The 19591-nt window shown below is 41.6% G+C and overlaps 1 protein-coding gene across 3 annotated transcripts in view; it reads right to left on the minus strand.

Annotated features, from left to right (window-relative positions):
- The window catches only part of ATRX (ATRX chromatin remodeler), a 453401-nt gene that overhangs the window by 113258 nt on the left and 320552 nt on the right, over positions 1 to 19591 (minus strand). For 2 of the 3 annotated variants that reach the window (XM_030208838.1, XM_030208840.1), the window contains exons 26-27: positions 5024 to 5177; positions 804 to 904 (exon numbers count right to left, since the gene is read on the minus strand). In XM_030208838.1, coding sequence (XP_030064698.1) covers positions 804 to 904; positions 5024 to 5177 — 255 coding nt within the window. The remainder of the gene's footprint in view (positions 1 to 803; positions 905 to 5023; positions 5178 to 19591) is intronic. The other variant, XM_030208839.1, reaches the window with a different exon arrangement.

The raw sequence follows: 19591 nt of genomic DNA on the forward strand, positions 1-19591 counted from the left end.
ACTAATGAAGAGATGGGGAATATCACAACTACAAAATAACATTCCCTCCCAATTTTATTACAATAAATACAAACTGCAGCATATAATTCAAAGGCATATTATCAAAATTAAATAATAAAAAATTAGCAGCAAAGTAAATATACTCTACCTCATCTCTAACAAATACCAGCAGGTTCCAAATTCCTGATCCCCCAGTTCCCTAAGCTGCTCTCAAAGGGGAAAACCCTTTAGGTTCACAACTTTGGGAGATACCCACCCCTCTCATAGGGTAACCTAAAAAGTTCTTGCCAAATAGTGTGAGGCAGAGGCTACAGCATAGCAGCAGAACCTCCTGAAACTGGTTCATACCATCAGCTATAGACAAATTTGGTCCTGGGGCTTCGCAGCAGGAGTACAGTGAAGCTACTTCTTCTCACCACTGGGACAGCCTGACATCTAGTGGCTACCCAGATACATGCACATCATGTTCCAGGGAAAGATGTGGCCCTTCACCGAGAACTGTCACTATCCAATGAAGCACTACTACTACTACTACTTAGCATCTTATAATTTATGCCCAGTGAAGACATGGTGGTACAACTGTTAGCACAGTCAGTTCAATTAAGCCTCTGTTAGCCCAACATTGAAGGTTTCAATCCTCACTCTGTAGCTAGAAGATAGACAATTACCAGGTATACCACTATAGATTGTAAGCCCATTAGGGATAGAAAAGGGTCTGCAAAAATAGTATACGTAAACCACTTTGAATGTTATCTACAGAAAGGCGGTATATCAAGTGTGGAATAAACACAAACAATACATACCTTTATAAATAGATGGTTTTTCTTCTGAATTTGCTTTATTTGCCAGTTCTAGGAAGTCTTCTATTAAATCTAGTGATATCAGTGATTGGCTAAAGACTAGACTAAAAGAAACACAAAATAAAAAAAAAAAACAGGATTTACAGATTCTGAAACCTTATCCTTAAAATTCCTCGTTACATGAAATTTCTGAAAGTCATAGGTACTATTGTTCAGAAATAAATAAATAAATAAAACCTAACAGAGGCTAAATATATACAAAAATGTGCTTTCTAGTCCAGTCTGCTATAAAAATATACAAAACGCAGCCCCGCGCTGATCTACACTTTCAAACAGAGGACCCAGGTTCAATTTCCAGATCCAGATCTTCCTTTCTGGGATTGGGTAGGGCTGGGAATTCTGCAGAAGTAACATTTAGAGAACTTGAGGCAGCGAGAGTCAGTCAACAATGACATCTATTGGCCAGAGGGAACCACATCTATAGTCTTTGGCCCAGGACTGTCACTGCAATGGCTGGGCTACACTGGTGTTATACAACAGAGGAAAATGCCCAGACAGTTCTAAATGAAAGCTGCTGCAAAAAAAAAAAAAAAAAAGGGCCAGGATCTACAAAAAGTGCGTACTAATTACTCTAGACATTTAGAGGGCAATTTTATAAAGGACTTTATGTGTGTGAAAGGACAGCAGAATAAACAGCCTTATACATGGGTGATGTCATCTGAAGAAGTCCATGCAGAAATGCTGCCCAGCTTGTTTATAACAACTTTTTAGAATGCTCTACTGTGCATGTGCACATATCTTCCTGACACTGCTACGTGGAACCTAGCCAATCAAGTTGTTAAGCTGATTGAAATCAACAGGGGAGTAGGGAGGATGTATCCTGCTGTCCTCAGAGAAGGTAAAGTTACTTACCTGTAGCATATGTTCTCTGAGGACAAGGAGGATAGAATAGCAATACATGTGGGACTCCCTAGTTACAGACTGCCTTCAACAAAAAAGGAGCTATTATGCAGAAGAACCTGCAACATGCAAGGGTGAATAAAAGTCATAACAAATAAGAAATTTTAACATTTTTGTTCCCTGCAAGGCAGTCTGGAACAGAAAATAAATGGGCCTGGGGACAGGACTGTCTGAACAAACCAGCTGTCATGCCAGGAGTCTTGCTCCAAACAGTAACAGGACGTGAATGTGTGGACAAAAAAAGATTATGTTTCAGCCCTGCACATCTCTTCTATGGAGTCTGATCTAAAGTGGGCTACTAACACAACTATAGCTCTGACATTATGAAGGGTATCATGATCCTACAGAGACCGCCCAGCATAACCTAAGTGAAGGAAATGCAGTCTGCAAGCCAATTAGAAAGCATGTATTTGTCAATGGACCATCCTGTCTGGGTCAAGAGAAACAAATACCTGGATTAGACACGGTCAGAAGCAGGATACTGGGCTAGCTGGATCATCAGTCTAACCCTGTATGGATATTCTTTCTTTCTATGGGCTTGAGCCCGCTCCAGATAGAAGGCCAATTATGTGTGTAAGGAGACTTCTTTTCTAAAGGCTCTTATCAATCCACTGGACAGTTACCCCAATACAAAAAGTTTCTAGCATAAGCGTTGCCATACTGGGACAGACCGAAGGTCCATCAAATCCAGTATCCTGTTTCCAACAGTGGCCAATCCATCAGCCTGTTGTTTGAAGAAACATATATATGTTCACCAAGAATTGCAACCAGCTTAAGCTTCATCTCTGCCACAAAGTGACCCAATTTATCACTGCTCTATTTGGCTAAAGAGCAGGAACTAGTCTCCAGCCAAACACAGGCAATTCCACTATTCTCATAGGATGTATTCCCTGAACAGCAAAATTTAAGATGAGATAATCCACTGTTTGTGTGACAAGGTTTGCATTTGTAAAAATCCTTTTCCAATTTTTGTCGCTACATTCAGTTTACCAAAGAATCATCATCTACATCTCACTTTTACTTTTTACTTTCAACTGCAAGGCTCAGATATAACTAGGCAAAAGTAGTAAAAATTGGTAAAATTATTACTTCAGTAAAAGTAACAAAGGTTTCTGTACTTCATTACAAGTAAAGCAATAAAACTTTTACTTAAGTACAGTAACTAGTTACTTTATAACACTGCCTCCTACTGTTTCTGCGTGGGATCCATTGGATGACATCACCCATATGTGAGGCTATTCTATCCTGCTTGACCTTGAAGAATTTAAATTACACCTGGAATTGCATGCATGGAAGTATGCACAACGATAATAAGGCATCTACTCAACCCACAAGTTAAGTGTGTTCATGAGTAGAGTTTGGACACAGTATGAGTGGCGTCATACTTTACACATCTTCTTATTTATAAAATAGGCAAGTACTCAACATTTATGCCTGCTCCTGAGAAGGCATATATATCTGTGGCTTCAATGTAGGTGTGATTTCTACAACTTTGCCCCCAGTATTTTATAAATACACAGACACCTAAGTGTCTTTATAAATTAGCTTCAAAAAGGTACCTACTTAATTTTATAATAGGCTACTTATGCATGAAAATCATCTCTTAAAAGCTAGTAAAAATAAATTCACTAATTATTCCCAAGTATAAACTATCACTGCACATCACTGATGCAAACAGCAGGGAAATGAGCTCATTTTAATACTAAAACTTCCTGCTATAATGGAGATGCAGAAATCATTCTAGTATGTGGAAAAACATATTTGTGACTATTATCAATTGACTGATGTGGTGACAGATACCCGGAAGAATGTTCTCCTTATAATTTCTGCCTCTTTTCAATGTATTGCTTTATAGTGGCTTAAATCTTTCAGGTAATACACATTCACTTCTAAAACAACTATCACTACTGTATATCCTTCCTATAGCACTACTAGATGTAAGTGACTATTCCAGAGTAACTTCAGGAAAGAACAGCCTGGTATTTAAACACTATGGTGTTTATTTTAAAACTTTGGCATGTATATTTAGCATTACTGTCCTGATCTATGTGAGAGCATCTATGTGAGAGCAGCAATAATCAGCCTGATAGCTGTATAGCTATCCAGATACTGTCCTAAAACAATTTTTTTTTAAGCTGTCCTAAGTTATCCAGATAGCTCTATGAATATCAAGCTGAATACCATCACTCTCCATATGGTTTTCCAGAACACCTATGCTCTGCCCTGGCACTAGATGGCGGTCTGCCATGTTTTTTCAGCAACACTTTCTACAGTGTCACTGAAAATCCACAGATAGTACTGGTTAGGACACTTACCTTGATAATGACTGTTATTCAGATAAAGTGCCTTTGAATATTGGGGCCCCTGTTTAACAATGTAAGAGAGACCTCAGAAATGTGAGAATTTAGTCAGAATTTGAATATGATTGGGTAGACTCTTCCTTGTTTCTAGCCACTGCATCTGCTGTACCATCAACCACTGCTTTTGTGTGTGTTTATTTACATTTTGTTGACATTTCACATAAAAACAGGATGGAAAGACCTGCATAACACCCTTGTAACTACTAATGGGAAATCATAAGTCTATCATGCAGACATCATATACTGGAAAACATAATTAGATTTTTGCTAGTAACATTCATACCCAGCCCACACTAATCTTTTAGAAGTTTTTATTCAATACCAACAGGAGCATAAGAGAATCTACTACACTGCTCAGCCAGAGCAGCATGTTTCAGAAGAACAATCTGCAGCTTGAACTTCAACATATGTAAAAAGAAAAGGTATATCATCTTTAAATAATTCATCTATAACTAATCTATTGTGAAGAATCCAGTTTTCTCCCAGACTATCATGGCTACTTAAATTCAGCAGGCAAATTCTCTCAAAATCAAGTATGTAGTACTGTAGCTCAAAGCCACTGAAGTGGTGGGCATGACGGATGCCCAGCCATAGAGGAGCTTGGTATGTGCATCACTTTGCCATCATTACACAGCCACAGAAGACTCAATGTCCTGCACAGCTACATCATCAGAATGATCAGAACAATTGGACAAGCCAGAAAGGGAATCCTTCCATGACTGGAGAGTTCCCAACCTCCACTCTGATCAGTCAGGGTGCTTTAAACACGTGTAGGAATCTAAATCCCTATTCTCTAGACCACCTCTCCTTCTAAGAAACTCTTAAATGTGAATCTCAATAGGTTTCACTGTATTTAGGGGGAAGATTTATTTATATTCTATCAATTTACTGAAGATTGCTTACACTTTATTTCCCAGCTCTTCTGACATACGAAGAATTTCAAAGAGTAGAGTCATTTTCCCAGAATGTTCCAGCACTTCAGCATCTGCTTCAGTGACAAAATCTTTGTACCAGTCTGGAGCTGGACTGTTGGGGTTAGATGACGGTGCAGCTTTGCCAGTAAAACAAAACAGAAAAATACAAGATAAGGTCAAATGAACTCAGAACCACGGAAAAGTTATGTCTTACCTGATAATTTTCTCTCTGTTGTACTACCAGACCAGTCTACAGTAAATGGGATATGTCTGTCAACCAATGGATGAAAACAGAGAAACAATGCAGTTCTATGTCATTCACCCTTAGAGGGCACCATGCAGCCACAGAATGTTCAGTATTTCAAATGATCAAGCAATGGATCTCATGTTCACCCTTAAGTACAATGTCACTTTCATGCACACCAACAAGGTACTATGCTCTCCACAGACAAATAGCTCTTCAACTGTAGCAGGAGCTATTGTAGTCTATTGCCATAACGCTCTGCAAGTAATGCAGGAGCTACTGTACCCTACTGATATACAGTGCTCTAATTATAATGGGAAATAAAGTACCAAACCAAAAAAAGCTCTTCAACAGTATCTTAAACTGCGTGAAATACCTGATGAGATAAAAGTAGCAGAAGTTGAAAAAAGAAGCCCATGTAAGTGGGAAATGGCAAAAACAGAAGAAAAACAAAATGCTGAATGGAAATAATTTCAATAATATTCAAGTAGGGAGGGTTTCTGGACTGGAGTGGTAGGACTAAAAGAAAGGAAATTCTCAGGTAAGAAAATTTTCTTTCCTCAGCATCCATATCAAACCAGTCCAGAACAAGTGGGATGTAGCAAAGAAGTTCCCAAAAGAGTGGGGACTTTAAACCCAGACTTGAATAAGACCAAACCCAATGGGTAGAAGGCTAGAGATATTAGAGTGAATGGACTAAGTTAGAAATAATAAAGAAGAATCCAGTACTTAGCTCGAAAAATAAAATGGAGAGTGTGCTTATAATACAACCTAGAAAAACAAGAATTACTTGATAGAAAAAAAAAAAAAACAATACCAGAGGGCAAGGTTCTTCCTAGATAGAAAGAGGAAATTAGAAGATCCTCAGACAGAACAGAAGGGAGAAGACGGTAAATGGTAAAATCAGAAGACTGCAAAAACGTTTATAATCTAGCTTGAGTGCCATAAATACCAACAGCCACGCAACAAGGATTTTGGAAGAAAATACCCTCTGTGCTGCATTGCAAAACAAAGAGGGTGGAGAAACTGAAGCAGCAGTCACACATCAATAGTTTCAGAGATAAGAATATTATGGATGACATGAAGCCCTTACATCACCAGATCCTGAGTATGAAGGTTCCATTAAACAGACTTAAGACAATAACCACATGGGCACTTGAAGGCTGGAACAACATTACACAGAAAAGAGACAGAGAGCCTGCTTCTCATCGGCCTCCCTCTTAGCCATCTCTCTCCTCTTCAATCAGTCCAAAACTCTGCTGCGTGACTCATTTTCCGCCAAAGTCGCTATGCTCACATTAGCCCTCTCCTTAAGACACTTCACTGGCTCCCCATCCGTTTCCGCATTCAATTCAAACTTCTCTTATTGACCTATAAGTGCATTCACTCTGCAGCTCCCCAGTACCTCTCCACTCTTGTCTCTCCCTATGCACCCTCTCGGGTACTCCGTTCTGTGGATAAATCTCTCTTTTCTGTCCCCTTCTCCTCTACTGCTAATTCCAGACTCTGTTCCTTTTATCTTGCTGCACCTCTTGCCTGGAATAGACTACCCGAGCCTGTACGTCTAGCTCCGTCTTTGGCTGTTTTCAAATCCAAACTTAAAGCCCATCTCTTTACCACTGCTTTTCACTCCTAACTACTACTCACTTGCCCTGTCCTTTTAGCCTCACCTCTTTATTCCCTTACCCTTATTGTTCTATCTGTTTACCTGTCTTAACTAGATTGTAAGCTCTTTGAGCAGGGGCTGTCTTTTTGTGTATGGTGTACAGCGTTGCGTATGCCTTGTAGCGCTATAGAAATGATAAGTAGTAGTAGTAGTAAGTATGACACTAAGAATTCTCAGAACACTAACAGAGGGAGAACCCTTTGAACTAACAGTACAGTTTAGGAAAATAATCCATAAGAACAGTTTACCTAAGCTAGACAAGCAAAGGCCCTCTTTGTAGCTCCAAAGCCCCAAAATTCTTACAATTCAAAAATAGGTAACTGGTGTTGGCATCAGGGAAAGTGCTTTCTCAGATGCGAGATTAACCCTGAAAAAGTACCAGAAATCACAAGAAAGAGAATCCTGTTGTAAGCATTGCGAGCTGTAGAACTACATAAAAGAGCTAAACAAAATCTTCAGTCTGCCACCTCTGAAACTAGTAAGAATGGTGCCTTAAAAATTGAAGAGGAAACCAAATTGGAGGGGGAAGGCAAAAAAGAGAATAGAGGAGCTGAGGATCATAATGATGTTCCAGAATAACCTAGAAGCTTAGGTGTTCAGACAACATTGTCAAATTTGTGGAGAACAACCAAAACGTCTTATAAGAAAATGTCTAAGAAGCAGCTCACTAAAGGCAGAAATGGATATATAGTATCCAAGTAAATGAATTTAATCCGCAGGGTCAACAAATAACTGAAAAGGGTGAACAGCCAATATGCCCTGAAATAAGTCTTAAGAAAAATAATCTAAACTAAAAGGCCTCCAGGCTACAAGCAAACTATATCCATTACTCCCCAGCATGGGTCCTGGGCTCTATTAATGACCATCATTTGGTTCTGTCAGGCCCCCGCATGGCTCAAATGGAGATAACCCGCCAAGGCACATTTTTCTTTGTTGCCCCTCATTTATGGAATTCTATTCCTCTTACTTTATGTAGTGAACCTATGTTAAAGAATTTAAATTCTTACTCAACGCCTGGCTGTTTCAGCAGGTCTACAAATGCATGCGACATTCAGTGTAATGGGGTGCTAATACCAGAATCTCTATCTCTGGTTGCATATGTTTTATGTGCCTGGTTTCTTTCCTATGATCTACTTGTTTTATTGGTTTGTTAACTGCTTTGCCCTGTCTGTCAGAGAGAGAGAGGGAGAAAAAGTAAGAAAGATCTGCAGGTATGATTGCTCTAGGACTCACCAAAGGTCCAGACACAAACATTGGCCCAACAGAATAGAAACTTCTAACCAAGCTTAAACCCATAGGAATTCCCATGCTGTCCTCTTCCAACACCTTTGAAATGGGAAATAGGCAGACCATGTGATTCTTAAGAGGAGATGCGCTGGTGGAAAATAAAGTAGCACAACCTCATAACAAGGATGTGCTGTAGAAATGAGTACTGAATATACCTTGTAAAGTAAACATAGTAGATGGGGGTAGAAGGGAGGAAGAAAACTGGAGACTAATGTGACCCACAAATTCTTCAATACCCCAGAGGCTTCCTGCGCCATCTCACTGTTCCTGAAAAGATACTGAAATCAGGCTGATTTATATGGGAACAAAATTAGGTCTCTTGAGACCAGAGCTCCCTTTTTAGGAGCGACTGAGATGAGCTTATTTTTAAGAAGACATCCTTTCTAAACCTAAAGCAGAGGAGGAGGACACTCTATCAACTAATACAGATATGAACCACAGTGCATAAAACTGTGGAATCGAAAACATCTCTTAGAAAAGTTCAGACTCTGTATATGAGACTAGTAAGAGACTTTAGACTTAGGGGGTACAATTCTATCATAAAAATACATTAGAAGTACAGGAAGAAAACTGGAATACCAGATCTTCTAGTGGAGGAGTGGCCTAGTGGTTAGGGTGGTGGACTTTGGTCCTGGGGAACTGAGTTCGATTCCCACTTCTGGCACAGGCAGCTTCTTGTGACTCTGGTCAAGTCACTTAACCCTCCATTCCCCCAGGTACAAATAAGTACCTGTATATAATATATAAGCCGCATTGAGCCTGCCATGAGTGGGAAAGCGCGGGGTACAAATGTAACAAAACAAAAAACTGTTCTCTTCAAAATAAAAAAAAAATTGTTACTTCCTAAGCTGGGAAATCATGTTTCTGCAAATACGGCCAATTTTTTTTCTAGTTATTTTTTTATTTATTAATTTTCGCCAGATTTTGCCCCCTCCAAAACCAAAATAATGCCTCATTGTCATCCTTGAGCCCACATGCAAACTACTGCATACCACTACCCTCAGAACCTCTGAGTATTGCCCTCTGGCTCAATCCATAAGAAGTGGAGAGTACCATTGTGCCACTGGACTCCAGCTACTTAACTGGTCCAGGATCTAGCTTCAGATAAGGTCTTGTTCAGACTAAGACACCTCAAAACCAAGGGGAAGGAAGAGTGAAAGGGAAAAAAGAAGAATGCAATGAAGTACTACCAAGTACTTATTTTTTCGTCCAGCTTTCTTCTGTATGCTGAGAAGAAATTGAGCTTAATCAGGTTAACCAGTTCAGGACCTGAGAAAGCCCTTGTAGCCCAAGCGTTGCACAGTATACAGTTACCATTTGCTGGAGACAGAGAATACTGAACATTCTATGGCTGCACAGTGCCCTTAAAGAGTGAATCACACAACTATATTGTTTCTCAGTCTCCATCCGTTGGTCAATGGACATAACCCGCTTGTTCTAGACTGGTCTGGTCTGGATGCTAAGGAATGGTTAATTAACATCAGGATTTGGCCTCCCTTTCCCAGCTGGTCACAATGCAGACTTATAGCTCTTCAGTCTTCTGGATCTTTCTGACTGCAATGCTAATCACGTAAACCAATTTAACAACAGAAAACAAAGATGCCTCTTGCTTCCCTAACATAAATTTACAAGTTTTTAATATATTGTTCAAACAACATCAGACACAACAGAAGTATCTACTGAGGCAGTGTTCTCCCACAATAGGCTTCAGTCGTCTCTACAAAGACATGCTGTACAGCTGCCAACCATAAAGGGCTGTAACCCAAGGCAGCGAGTTCTGACTAGCATTCTTCTTACTAACATCACTTGATAGGTGATGCCGCTCAAATTTGGACCTCCAAATCAAGACTAAGGGGGAGAAGTTATCAACAATGGCTACTCTTGTTAGGTTATTTTAGCACAGGAATCTGAGACCCTGTGCTAAAATAGCATGGCTTGTGGTAAACTAACCCAACTTCAGTAGCACACACTAATAACTTCTCCCATATATGACACAAAGCTAAGTGGAAATTAGAACAACAACAATAAACTGTTAAAAGAAAAAGTGCTTCATTACACAATATGCCCATGAAATGAGATTGTTTTCGAAGAAAACATAACTCATTTTAAATAAAAGTAATCAGTTACACATGTGAGAACAGCATAATTCTTGTCTCTTACTGTACATAAAGCACAAGAGAGTTAACATTAGAGATTACCCTCTCTGTTACTCAACTTCCTTTTAGAAATGCTGTGTGCTGCTTTCCTCTGCTCTACATATATATTAATAGACATGCAGGTGCCACTTTATGTATAGACCTTCTCTCAACTTAAAATATTTGACCTCTTTTTTGCTACATTTGCTTGGAAAAAATCCACTTCCAGAATTTGAAGGACACCTTTCTTTTTTCCTTTTAAATCATCATCTATGGATGGGATTTACCAAAGCAGTAACAAAAGCAGAAAAACCAACTACCTCAAAAAAAAAATGGCAGGCAATGTTGTTTCCAAGATATTATGAAAACACACGTATACACAATAATACACATTATTGTACTACACATAGGGTAATTTGTTTTACTTGGAAAGGCAGGTTACAAATACGAAATAAAATAGTATATTTTACTGTGGCGTACAGTCAGGGCATTCAAGGGATTCTCTGAATCCCCAGCCCTGCCCTACCAACATGCTATTTTACCTTTGATTCAGTTGGTCTCTTCCTTTGTCAGCAACAGTGCAGACAGCATGATTGGTGCAAAGGAGTAATCACGCCTCACAGGGCCTTCATTGGATACACTGAATTTCCAAAAGTTTAGGGGGATCCTGTCAGATCTGCTCAGGATTCAGGAGATTAATATTGCCCGGCTATGAGCTGCTGCATCCATAATGTCATGCTTTATTGCTGGTAGCATTTCTATTTAATCTCACTTATATTTTCAAACATGCCAGCTTGTGCACTATACATATGTACACAGAGGAAGTATAATAATGGAATAACTTTTCATAGGTAAAAGTAGTATTTGTTATAAATTGTAATCAGTGTGTCATTTGGAGGGCTGGTTAAAGGGACACCCTAGCATGCCTTGTATTTGTGAAGAGATTTTTTTTTTTCTCCTGATAAAGGACCACTAAAACAGACATCATGTTATGAGAATCTGGTGCTCAACATTCAGAGTTTCTATCTATTTATTTATTTACTTATTTATAACATTTATATGCCACATTAAACATGATTTAGTTTGAAACCTCAGAGAATGTAAAATCTTTTTTCCCTGTGTCTACATCAAAAGAGAGAGATGGTTTGTGGGAACTTGCTCCTTTTGTTTTGTGGGTGGGTAGGTAAATTGACGTATTATGTTGCTGATTAAGATTATGCTGTTGATGGACTGGTGCTGATTATGATTATAATTATAGTGCTAATTATGATTATGATGGTGCTGACTGTGCTAATTATGCTGCTGATTATTACGATATTAATATTCACATCAACTTTATTAATATTCATATCAACCTTAATATTCATATTAATATTGGGTTATTTTGGGGCTACTTTGGGGTTGGAAAAACTTTCACCATCTGGCAACACTGACAGGAAGGTTGGGCTCAGCTGTAAGGGCTGTGGGAGAAGCTGAGCTCTGTACGGAGTCTTAGGCGAGAGCCAATGAGTTTTCTGGGACTGGGGTTGGGAGGGAAGGGGGGAGATTGTTGAAAAACAGTAGGATTGAAGAATGGGGGAAGTGTGAAGGGTCTGCTGTCAGCTGAGGAAAAGGACTGGCAGCAAATGCCAGAATTTTACATGATGGTGGACTGGGGGAGGGGGCATTACCTGAATGGGCACTACCTGAATGAGCACATGAGCAGCAGGACAACACTAGAAAAGACAGCTAGAAATTACATGCAGTTGTGTACATTTCTGTATCTCTGGTGAGGACAGTCTGAAATAACAAAGTTTCCCCTTGAAAATCTGGGCTGGAGTCAGGGTCAGGGGAATGCGGTAAGCAGGGTATGCATTGCAGGGGGCGCCTACATTCAAAGGGTGCCAGAAACTGCCATGCTTACCCGTGCGCTACACTCCACTGGCCACTGCACACTATAGCCCTCCCAAGACCTACCTTGATCCTTGAAGGCTGACCTGGTGGTGTAGTGGCCTCTGTGGCTACGGGGGCAGCAAAGAATCCCACTCTTTCCTGCCCTCTGCCACTACTCCATCTCTGTTTTGCTCTTCTGTGCTGCGAGTGGCACTCCTGTACTTTAAAAATGGCTTCTGAGACTGTCGCCGAAGTCTCAGCAACCATTTTGAAAACACAGCAGCACCACCCACAGCACAAGAGTGGTATTCTTTTTTGCCCCCGCAGCCGCAGAGGCCACTACACCACCAGGGCAGGCGGGCCCTTCAAGGCAGGACTGTAGTGTGTGGGAGAGGAGGGTTGCAATATGCGAGAGGGGGTTTTGGCACAGTATAAGTCATCACAAGGACAAAATAAAAGAAAATCAATGGACTGCATTAGGGGCTTACAGCCCATTTAGTTATGTTTAAGCAAATTAGAGATCTGCATGAAAGAAAATATTTATTTTTATTATTTTGACTTCTGAAACCCACTTGTCACCGAAGCATGCTCAAAACATAATAATCCATTTGTATAAAAGAAATGAGGTGAAGATTTGATTCCATGGGCCCCAAAGAAAGGAGAGTTTAATTTTATTTCCAATCTTTATAACATCAGGCTTCCCAAGGTAGAATACAGCAACAGTTAAGATGAACCCATCGGTAAACAGGATATCCTCATGTATTACTGTATTGTATAGAACAGTGTAGAAAAAAAAGCACAAAATATAGCCTTTATTAGTGCTGTTTCCACCAGCTACAATAATTTTTTAAGCAGTTTTAGTGATATTCAATTTTATTTCATGATATTTATCTACATATGGGAACATTTCAAATAAATTAAAAAACTGTCGAAACAAAAAACCTTTTGTTCTTCACCTTTTAAGGCACTGGGCTGAAAAAGGGGGCGGGGTAGAAGAAGGGGGGAGGGAGAAGAGAGAAATGAGATGCTGGACCCTGGGGGAGGGCGCCAACTAATAGTTTGCAGGGGGGCACCAGAGACCCTAGCACCGGCCTTGGCTGGAGTGAAGCAGTTCAGTGAAGAGAAATTTTCAGCCTATGGAATTTACGGTTAACTATTAAATTACTTGGCCAAAATCCTTTGAGCACTTTCTTAAAGCCGCCTCCACTCTGTCTATATTCATTCAGAAGCATTAAAAAAAAAAAAAAAGCTAAATTATTTTATTTTGCTTTTTCCATATGTGAACCTTTTTTCACATGTAAAACTTTGTAAATATGTATCTTCAATATATTGCCCTTAAATCTCACTCTTTTGGGCAGTCCATCCTTAGAATCTCTAGTCTGTATCAGAGGCAACAGAGAGTGAACGTGATCTGCCCCAGCTTTCCTGGTTTTCAGTCCACTGCTGCAGAGCTGCCAAGTTACCCAGCTCAGGAGGGAGAATTTTTGGCCAGTGCTATTTTTGAACTTATATCCCAATAAATAAATTACCAAAAGCCTTGAAAACGACTTACGACCACCTAAACTTCCGGAAATCACTAAAAACCAACCTGTTTAAAAAGGCATACCCTACTGATCCAACTTAAATGCCTAATCTCTGCAACACAACCAAACTAAAGCATGTAATGGACATAACACAACTCTTCTGTTCTCCAATTCCCTAATGTTGCTGTGCCACATGATCTTGATCTTACCACAACATCACCCTGTATTTATTCACACCGGAGCCTGCAAAGGCCTCCGGTACTATGTAAGCCACATTGAGCCTACAAACAGGTGGGAAAATGTGGGATACAAATGTAACAAATAAATAAAATAAAAATAAATTCAGTGTTCTATTTGTAGTCCCTGATACCACTACTGAAATCAGCACTGCAGGTCCCATAATATATCAGGATAGGTTTGCAGAAATCCAGGATTGGCTCAAAATTTCCCTCGTAGAACTGGGAACATGGCAGCTCTAGAGCTCTAACCATTAAGCATGTGTTTGCATAATCCCCATGCTCACTCACAAACTATAATGTTATCATACCCACAGCTAGGCTGTATACTTTTGCTGCTTTTTCTGGAGAGGTGAAATTATGGTAGGGGGTGAGGTTCCTGATAGGCGGGCCCACAAAGGACAAATCAGATCTTACCTGCTAATTTTCTCTCTTTTAGCCCCTCCGGCCTGGCCCAGAAATGACTGATGGGTTGTGCACGCCTACCAGCAGGTGGGGATTGAGAACTTGATTCTTCCGTGAGCCTATTATAGCCATGCATAGCCTCAGTTTGAATCAGTATGTCTCTACCAAAGCAAAAGTGGAAGAGAAGAAAGAAGAACTGTATCTGAGTTCCAGACAGGACACTCACAGCCACACAGCAAATAAACAACATTGCTGGCATAAAGAACCATAGATATGGTTTCATTTGCACTCGTAACTAACTCCAAATGCCTTATGCTGCTTCCCCCCCCCCCCCCCCCCCAAAAAAAAAAAAACATGCTCAAAAGAAAAAATATAAAATAAAGAGCAAACCTTGCAGAAATAAAAAAATTAAAAAAAAACCCCGAAACGGTTATCTCACCGCAAAGCGCAACTAACCAAAGAACTATCCAGATAGAACCCATACTAAAGCCATGGACGGGATCTGGGCTGGCCCAGAGGGACTAAAGGAAAGAAAATTAGCAGGTAAGATCCAATTTCTCCTTCCTTAGCATCTCTCCGGAACTGGCCCAGAAATGACTGATGGGAAGTACCAGAGCAGTACATTTAAAGGGTGGGTTCCACAAAGCCCTGCGGTAAGAACGTGCTCCCCAAAACCCACTTCCTGTCTGGCTTGAGAATCCAATCGGTAATGACTAACAAAAGTGTAAAGGGACGACCAAGTTGCCACTTTACAGATATCCAAAGGAGGAACAAGAGACCGTTCTGCCCATGAAGAGGCAACACCCCTCATGGAATGAGCCTGAACACCCTGTGGAACCACTCTGCCAGACAGAAGATAGGTAGAAGCAATGGCCTCCTTAATCCAACGCACAACCGTAACTTTGGGTGCAACCAGACCTTTCCGACCACCTGCCACAAAACAAAGATGATCCAACCTACATAAGTACACGTGCAACAGTCTGCGCAGATTCAACTTCCGCAGAATTCGCTGCTCAACTGAGCCAGCCGAAGACCCCAAAACAGGTAACACAATGGACAGGTTCAAGTGAAAAGACAAGACCTTTGGCAGAAAGGATGGAACAGGATGAAAAACTACCCTTTCTTTGGAAATGTACAAGAAAGGCGGTCTGCCCAATAGCACCTGCAACTCTGATTCATATCAAGTTGAAGACATGGCAACCAGAAAAAAATGTTTTAAGTGTCAAGTCCTTGAGAGAGGAAGCTGCCAGCGGTTCAAACGGAGGATGAATCAAGACCGAAAGAACCAAGATCAAATCCCAAGAAAGAAATAGAGTACGCCTCGGAGGATGCAGGACATTAACCCCTCTGAGAAATCTGACTACAATCGGGAAAGGAAAAGCTAAGGACCTGCCTCTGACTCAATGCCAAAACAAGCCAGGGCCGCTATCTGAACTTTGAGAGAAGCAAGAGCCAGGCCTTTGTCAAAACTGTCCTGCAAAAAAAATGCAACTGAAGCATGTAAAGGACATATATTGTGATCAGAACACCAGGCCTTGAAAATATGCCAACACGCACATAAGCAAGGGAACTCGAGGTTCGGCAAGATTTCAGCATCGTAACAATGACCTTAGCAGAATACCCTCTTTTCCTTAACCGAATCCTCTCAAGAGCCAAGCCGTAAGATAAAACCAAGAGATTGGGAGTAAGAAGCCACCAATTTAGGCTTGAGCAGGCTAACACTTGGAGCGGTAACCGGTCCTCCAAAGAACCTGCCTGAGGACTCCACCACAACAGTAGAGCCCTCTGAAGAGGATGCATTGAGCCTTTGCCCACTGAACTACCTCTACGGACGCCGCCATTGAGCCGAGAACTTGAAGGTAATCCCCGGCACGAGGGACCGGACAATGAAGGATGTCAGATCTGATCTTGCAACTTTTGAATCCGAGGCAACGGAAGAAATACGCGGCCTAGAAGAGTACTGGATGAGACTCCGAGATAGTCCAGAGACTGAGTCGGAACCAAATGACTCTTGAAGGGATTGATCACCCAACTGAGAGTTTCCAAGAATTGGACGACCTTGGCTGTTACCTGTAGACTCTCCTGATATGACTTCACTCTGATCAGCCAGTCATCCAGATAGGGATGTACTAGGATGCCCTCCCTGTGCAAGGGTGCTACGACCACCTCCATAATCTTTGTAAAGGTCCGAAGGGCCATGGCTATCTCAAAGGGCAGGGCACAGAACTGATAATGCCGACCCAATACCACAAACCGAAGGCATCTCTGGCGCTGACGGAGAATTGGAATATGAAAATAAGCCTCAGTCAAATCCAACATGGTCAAAAACTCCCCCGAATGGACAGCAACAATCACCGACCGAAGAGTCTCCATATGAAAAGATGAAATCTTGAGAGCCCAGTTCAAACTTCTGAGATCCAAAAAGGGATGAAAGGTTTTGTCACCTTTCTTGGGAACTACAAAATACATGGAATAACACCTCGTGCCCAAATCAAAAGCTGCGTGAGGATAACCCAGACTGCAGCCCCCTTTTCCCATGATTGACAAGGAGACTCTAGTAAGGCATCTGGAAGCAGACAAGTGAACTCTAAGGTGTATCCTTCACGAATACAGGGCCCACCTTCAATAAAACATTTGCAATCAAGCCTCTACCGGGATGAGATGGTGGACCCAGTCACCTTCATTGTGAAATGCGTCCCTGACCCTGAGAGCCTTGTCCCAGGCTCCCTGAAAGGACTGAGAATGCTGGAAGAAACTAGACCTTTGTGCTCTAGCAAACCGACCAGGCCGAAAACACCAAAAATCATGCGCACGACTCTTACCGGCAAGGAAGCCACGGCCCACCGACTGAGGATGATCCTCTGGAAGCTGAGGCACCTTCTCCCAGACTCTTGTCTAACTTGTCCAGCTCTTCACCAAACAATAAGGATCCTCAAAAAGGAAACTTACTAAGCTTAGACTTGGAAGCTGTGTCCGCTGACCAACCACAGAGCCAGAGCGAACGCCTGGCAGCAACACTAAGAGCCATAGATTTAACTGAGGCTCAAAGTAAATCATACAGCGTGTCTGCTAAAAAGGCAGAACCCAGCTCTATCTGAGAAACTCTGGAATCAATCAAAGAAAGGTCATCAGAAGCTCTGTCAAGGACATGTTCCGACCAACGAAAACACAACCTTATCAATAAACCTACACAAATGGCAGCCTGAACTGCTAAGGCAGAAATATCAAAACAATGTATCAACACAGACTCAATCCACAAGATCTTTCAACGTGGTTCCACCATCCACAGGGACAGTCAAGACTACTGCGTCCACTACAGGAGGCTTCAACAAAGTCTTGTCCTAGTCTGGAAGAGGGTACAAATGAATCATAGACTTGGCAAAATGAAAAGCAGAGTCTAGACTGTTCCACTGCTCCTGAACTATGTCTCCTATGTCTTGATGTGTAGGAAAGGTCTTACCTGACTTACGGATTTCCCTTCACCAAAGGAACCACTGTCCATTGTACAAACGCCACTGGTGCTTCCTCAAAATTAAGCGTGGAAGAAACTAACATGATTATCTCCTGGAGGTCCTCCTTGTGGGAAATATGGACTACCGAGAGGGTCTTCCCCCAGTAGTAAATCATCTTAAGGGGAAAAAGGGTCTGCTATGCCCCCGAGGTTCCAGTTCACTCAGGGATCCTTCTCTGCACCATGAAGAAGCCGTTCAGAATCCTATGCAGTGTTCAGGAACTGCATCCTCCTCCTCCCAATGCACCTTAGGGCACTTAGAAAGAGAACATGGCAACCCACTGGAGGGCCCTGGGGTAACACTGGAAGGAGAAGCTGTTTGCCTCAAAAGAAAAGCTTTATACATAGCTAACACAAATTCTGGTGGAAAGCCCCCCCCCTCCAGGACTTGCCCTTCCCGCAGCAGCTGCCGAAGCCAGGCCAACCTGAAGCGTGAGCTATGGAGGCCGCTCAGAAACTGTACACTGCAAATCTAAAATTACAGCAGTTCCCGCCAAAACTGGAACAGCTAGTCTGCTGAGACTCAAATCAACCCCGGGAGGAATGACCCCGCTGCTAGCATTAGCACACACTGAAGCTGCAGGAATGCCAGAATCAGGCTGCTCCAAGCCACCTGCCGATACAGACGCCGTATGATACTTATGAACACCAGCGGAAGACACTCCATGGTGCTGACAAACTGTGCACTGCTTCAACTTTTCACTCACGGCTCTGTGCACGCCCAGACTAAGAAAAAGAGACAGCTACTGCTAGCCGGCGAAAAAGCAATACCGGTAGAAACTAGAAACCAACACCGGACACCCCAATTGGTCTTCTTTAAAAAGTTTTTTTGTTTTGCTATATTTTGTAAACTATTACAGTGTCTGTCTCTCCTCAGAAAGCAAGCACCCTTCACTCAAAGGGGCTGTTGCTATAGCCTCCAAGTTAATTACAGCTAGCCCAAGGAGGACTGGCAAAGGCTAAGGAATATATGTTTGCCCAGGGAGCCAAACCAAGAAACACACAGTTTGTAAGACAAAGAGGCATATTTTCAAAGCACTTAGCCTCCCAAAGTTCCATAGAAACCTATGGAACTTAGCCTCCCAAAGTGCTTTGAAAATATGCCTCAATGGGTCTCATTTTCAAAGCATTTAGACTTACAAAGTTCAGTAGATTACTATAGAACTTTCTAAGTATAAGTGCTTTGAAAATACAACTCTATATGTCCCTTCTCCCCCCTCCCTCCAAGTTTGCCAATGGTCTCCTGCCCACTCTTCCTGCTGCTGTGTTACTTCTTTAGGCTCATATAGCCCAGTGTCCCTACCATTACTACCTCCTGTGGGATATAATGGGGTAATAATATTTTTAATATTTGTGAGGAATGGGAACAGTGCTAGTCATCAATCTGTGTATAACTCTGAAGGATAGATTTTGGAAAGGTAAATGGGCTGTGTCAGCATTACTGCACGGCTTTGTAAAAGGGGAGGGGGGTCATTACCAATAATAAAATATTTCCCACTATTTCAATGACCTTGCCAAGGGTCACTGTGTCCTATCCTTCACCACTATTCCATTCTTCACCCAGTCTTAAAATCCTTCCTTGGACATGTAAGGCTCACTCGCCACTTGATACCCGCTTTTCTGCCTTTGACCTAGAGAAGCACTGTTCTTGGTTTAAAAGCCATCTGGCACCACAGGG

Source organism: Microcaecilia unicolor, chromosome 7, assembly GCF_901765095.1.
Source record: "Microcaecilia unicolor chromosome 7, aMicUni1.1, whole genome shotgun sequence".
Classification (NCBI taxonomy): domain Eukaryota; kingdom Metazoa; phylum Chordata; class Amphibia; order Gymnophiona; family Siphonopidae; genus Microcaecilia; species Microcaecilia unicolor.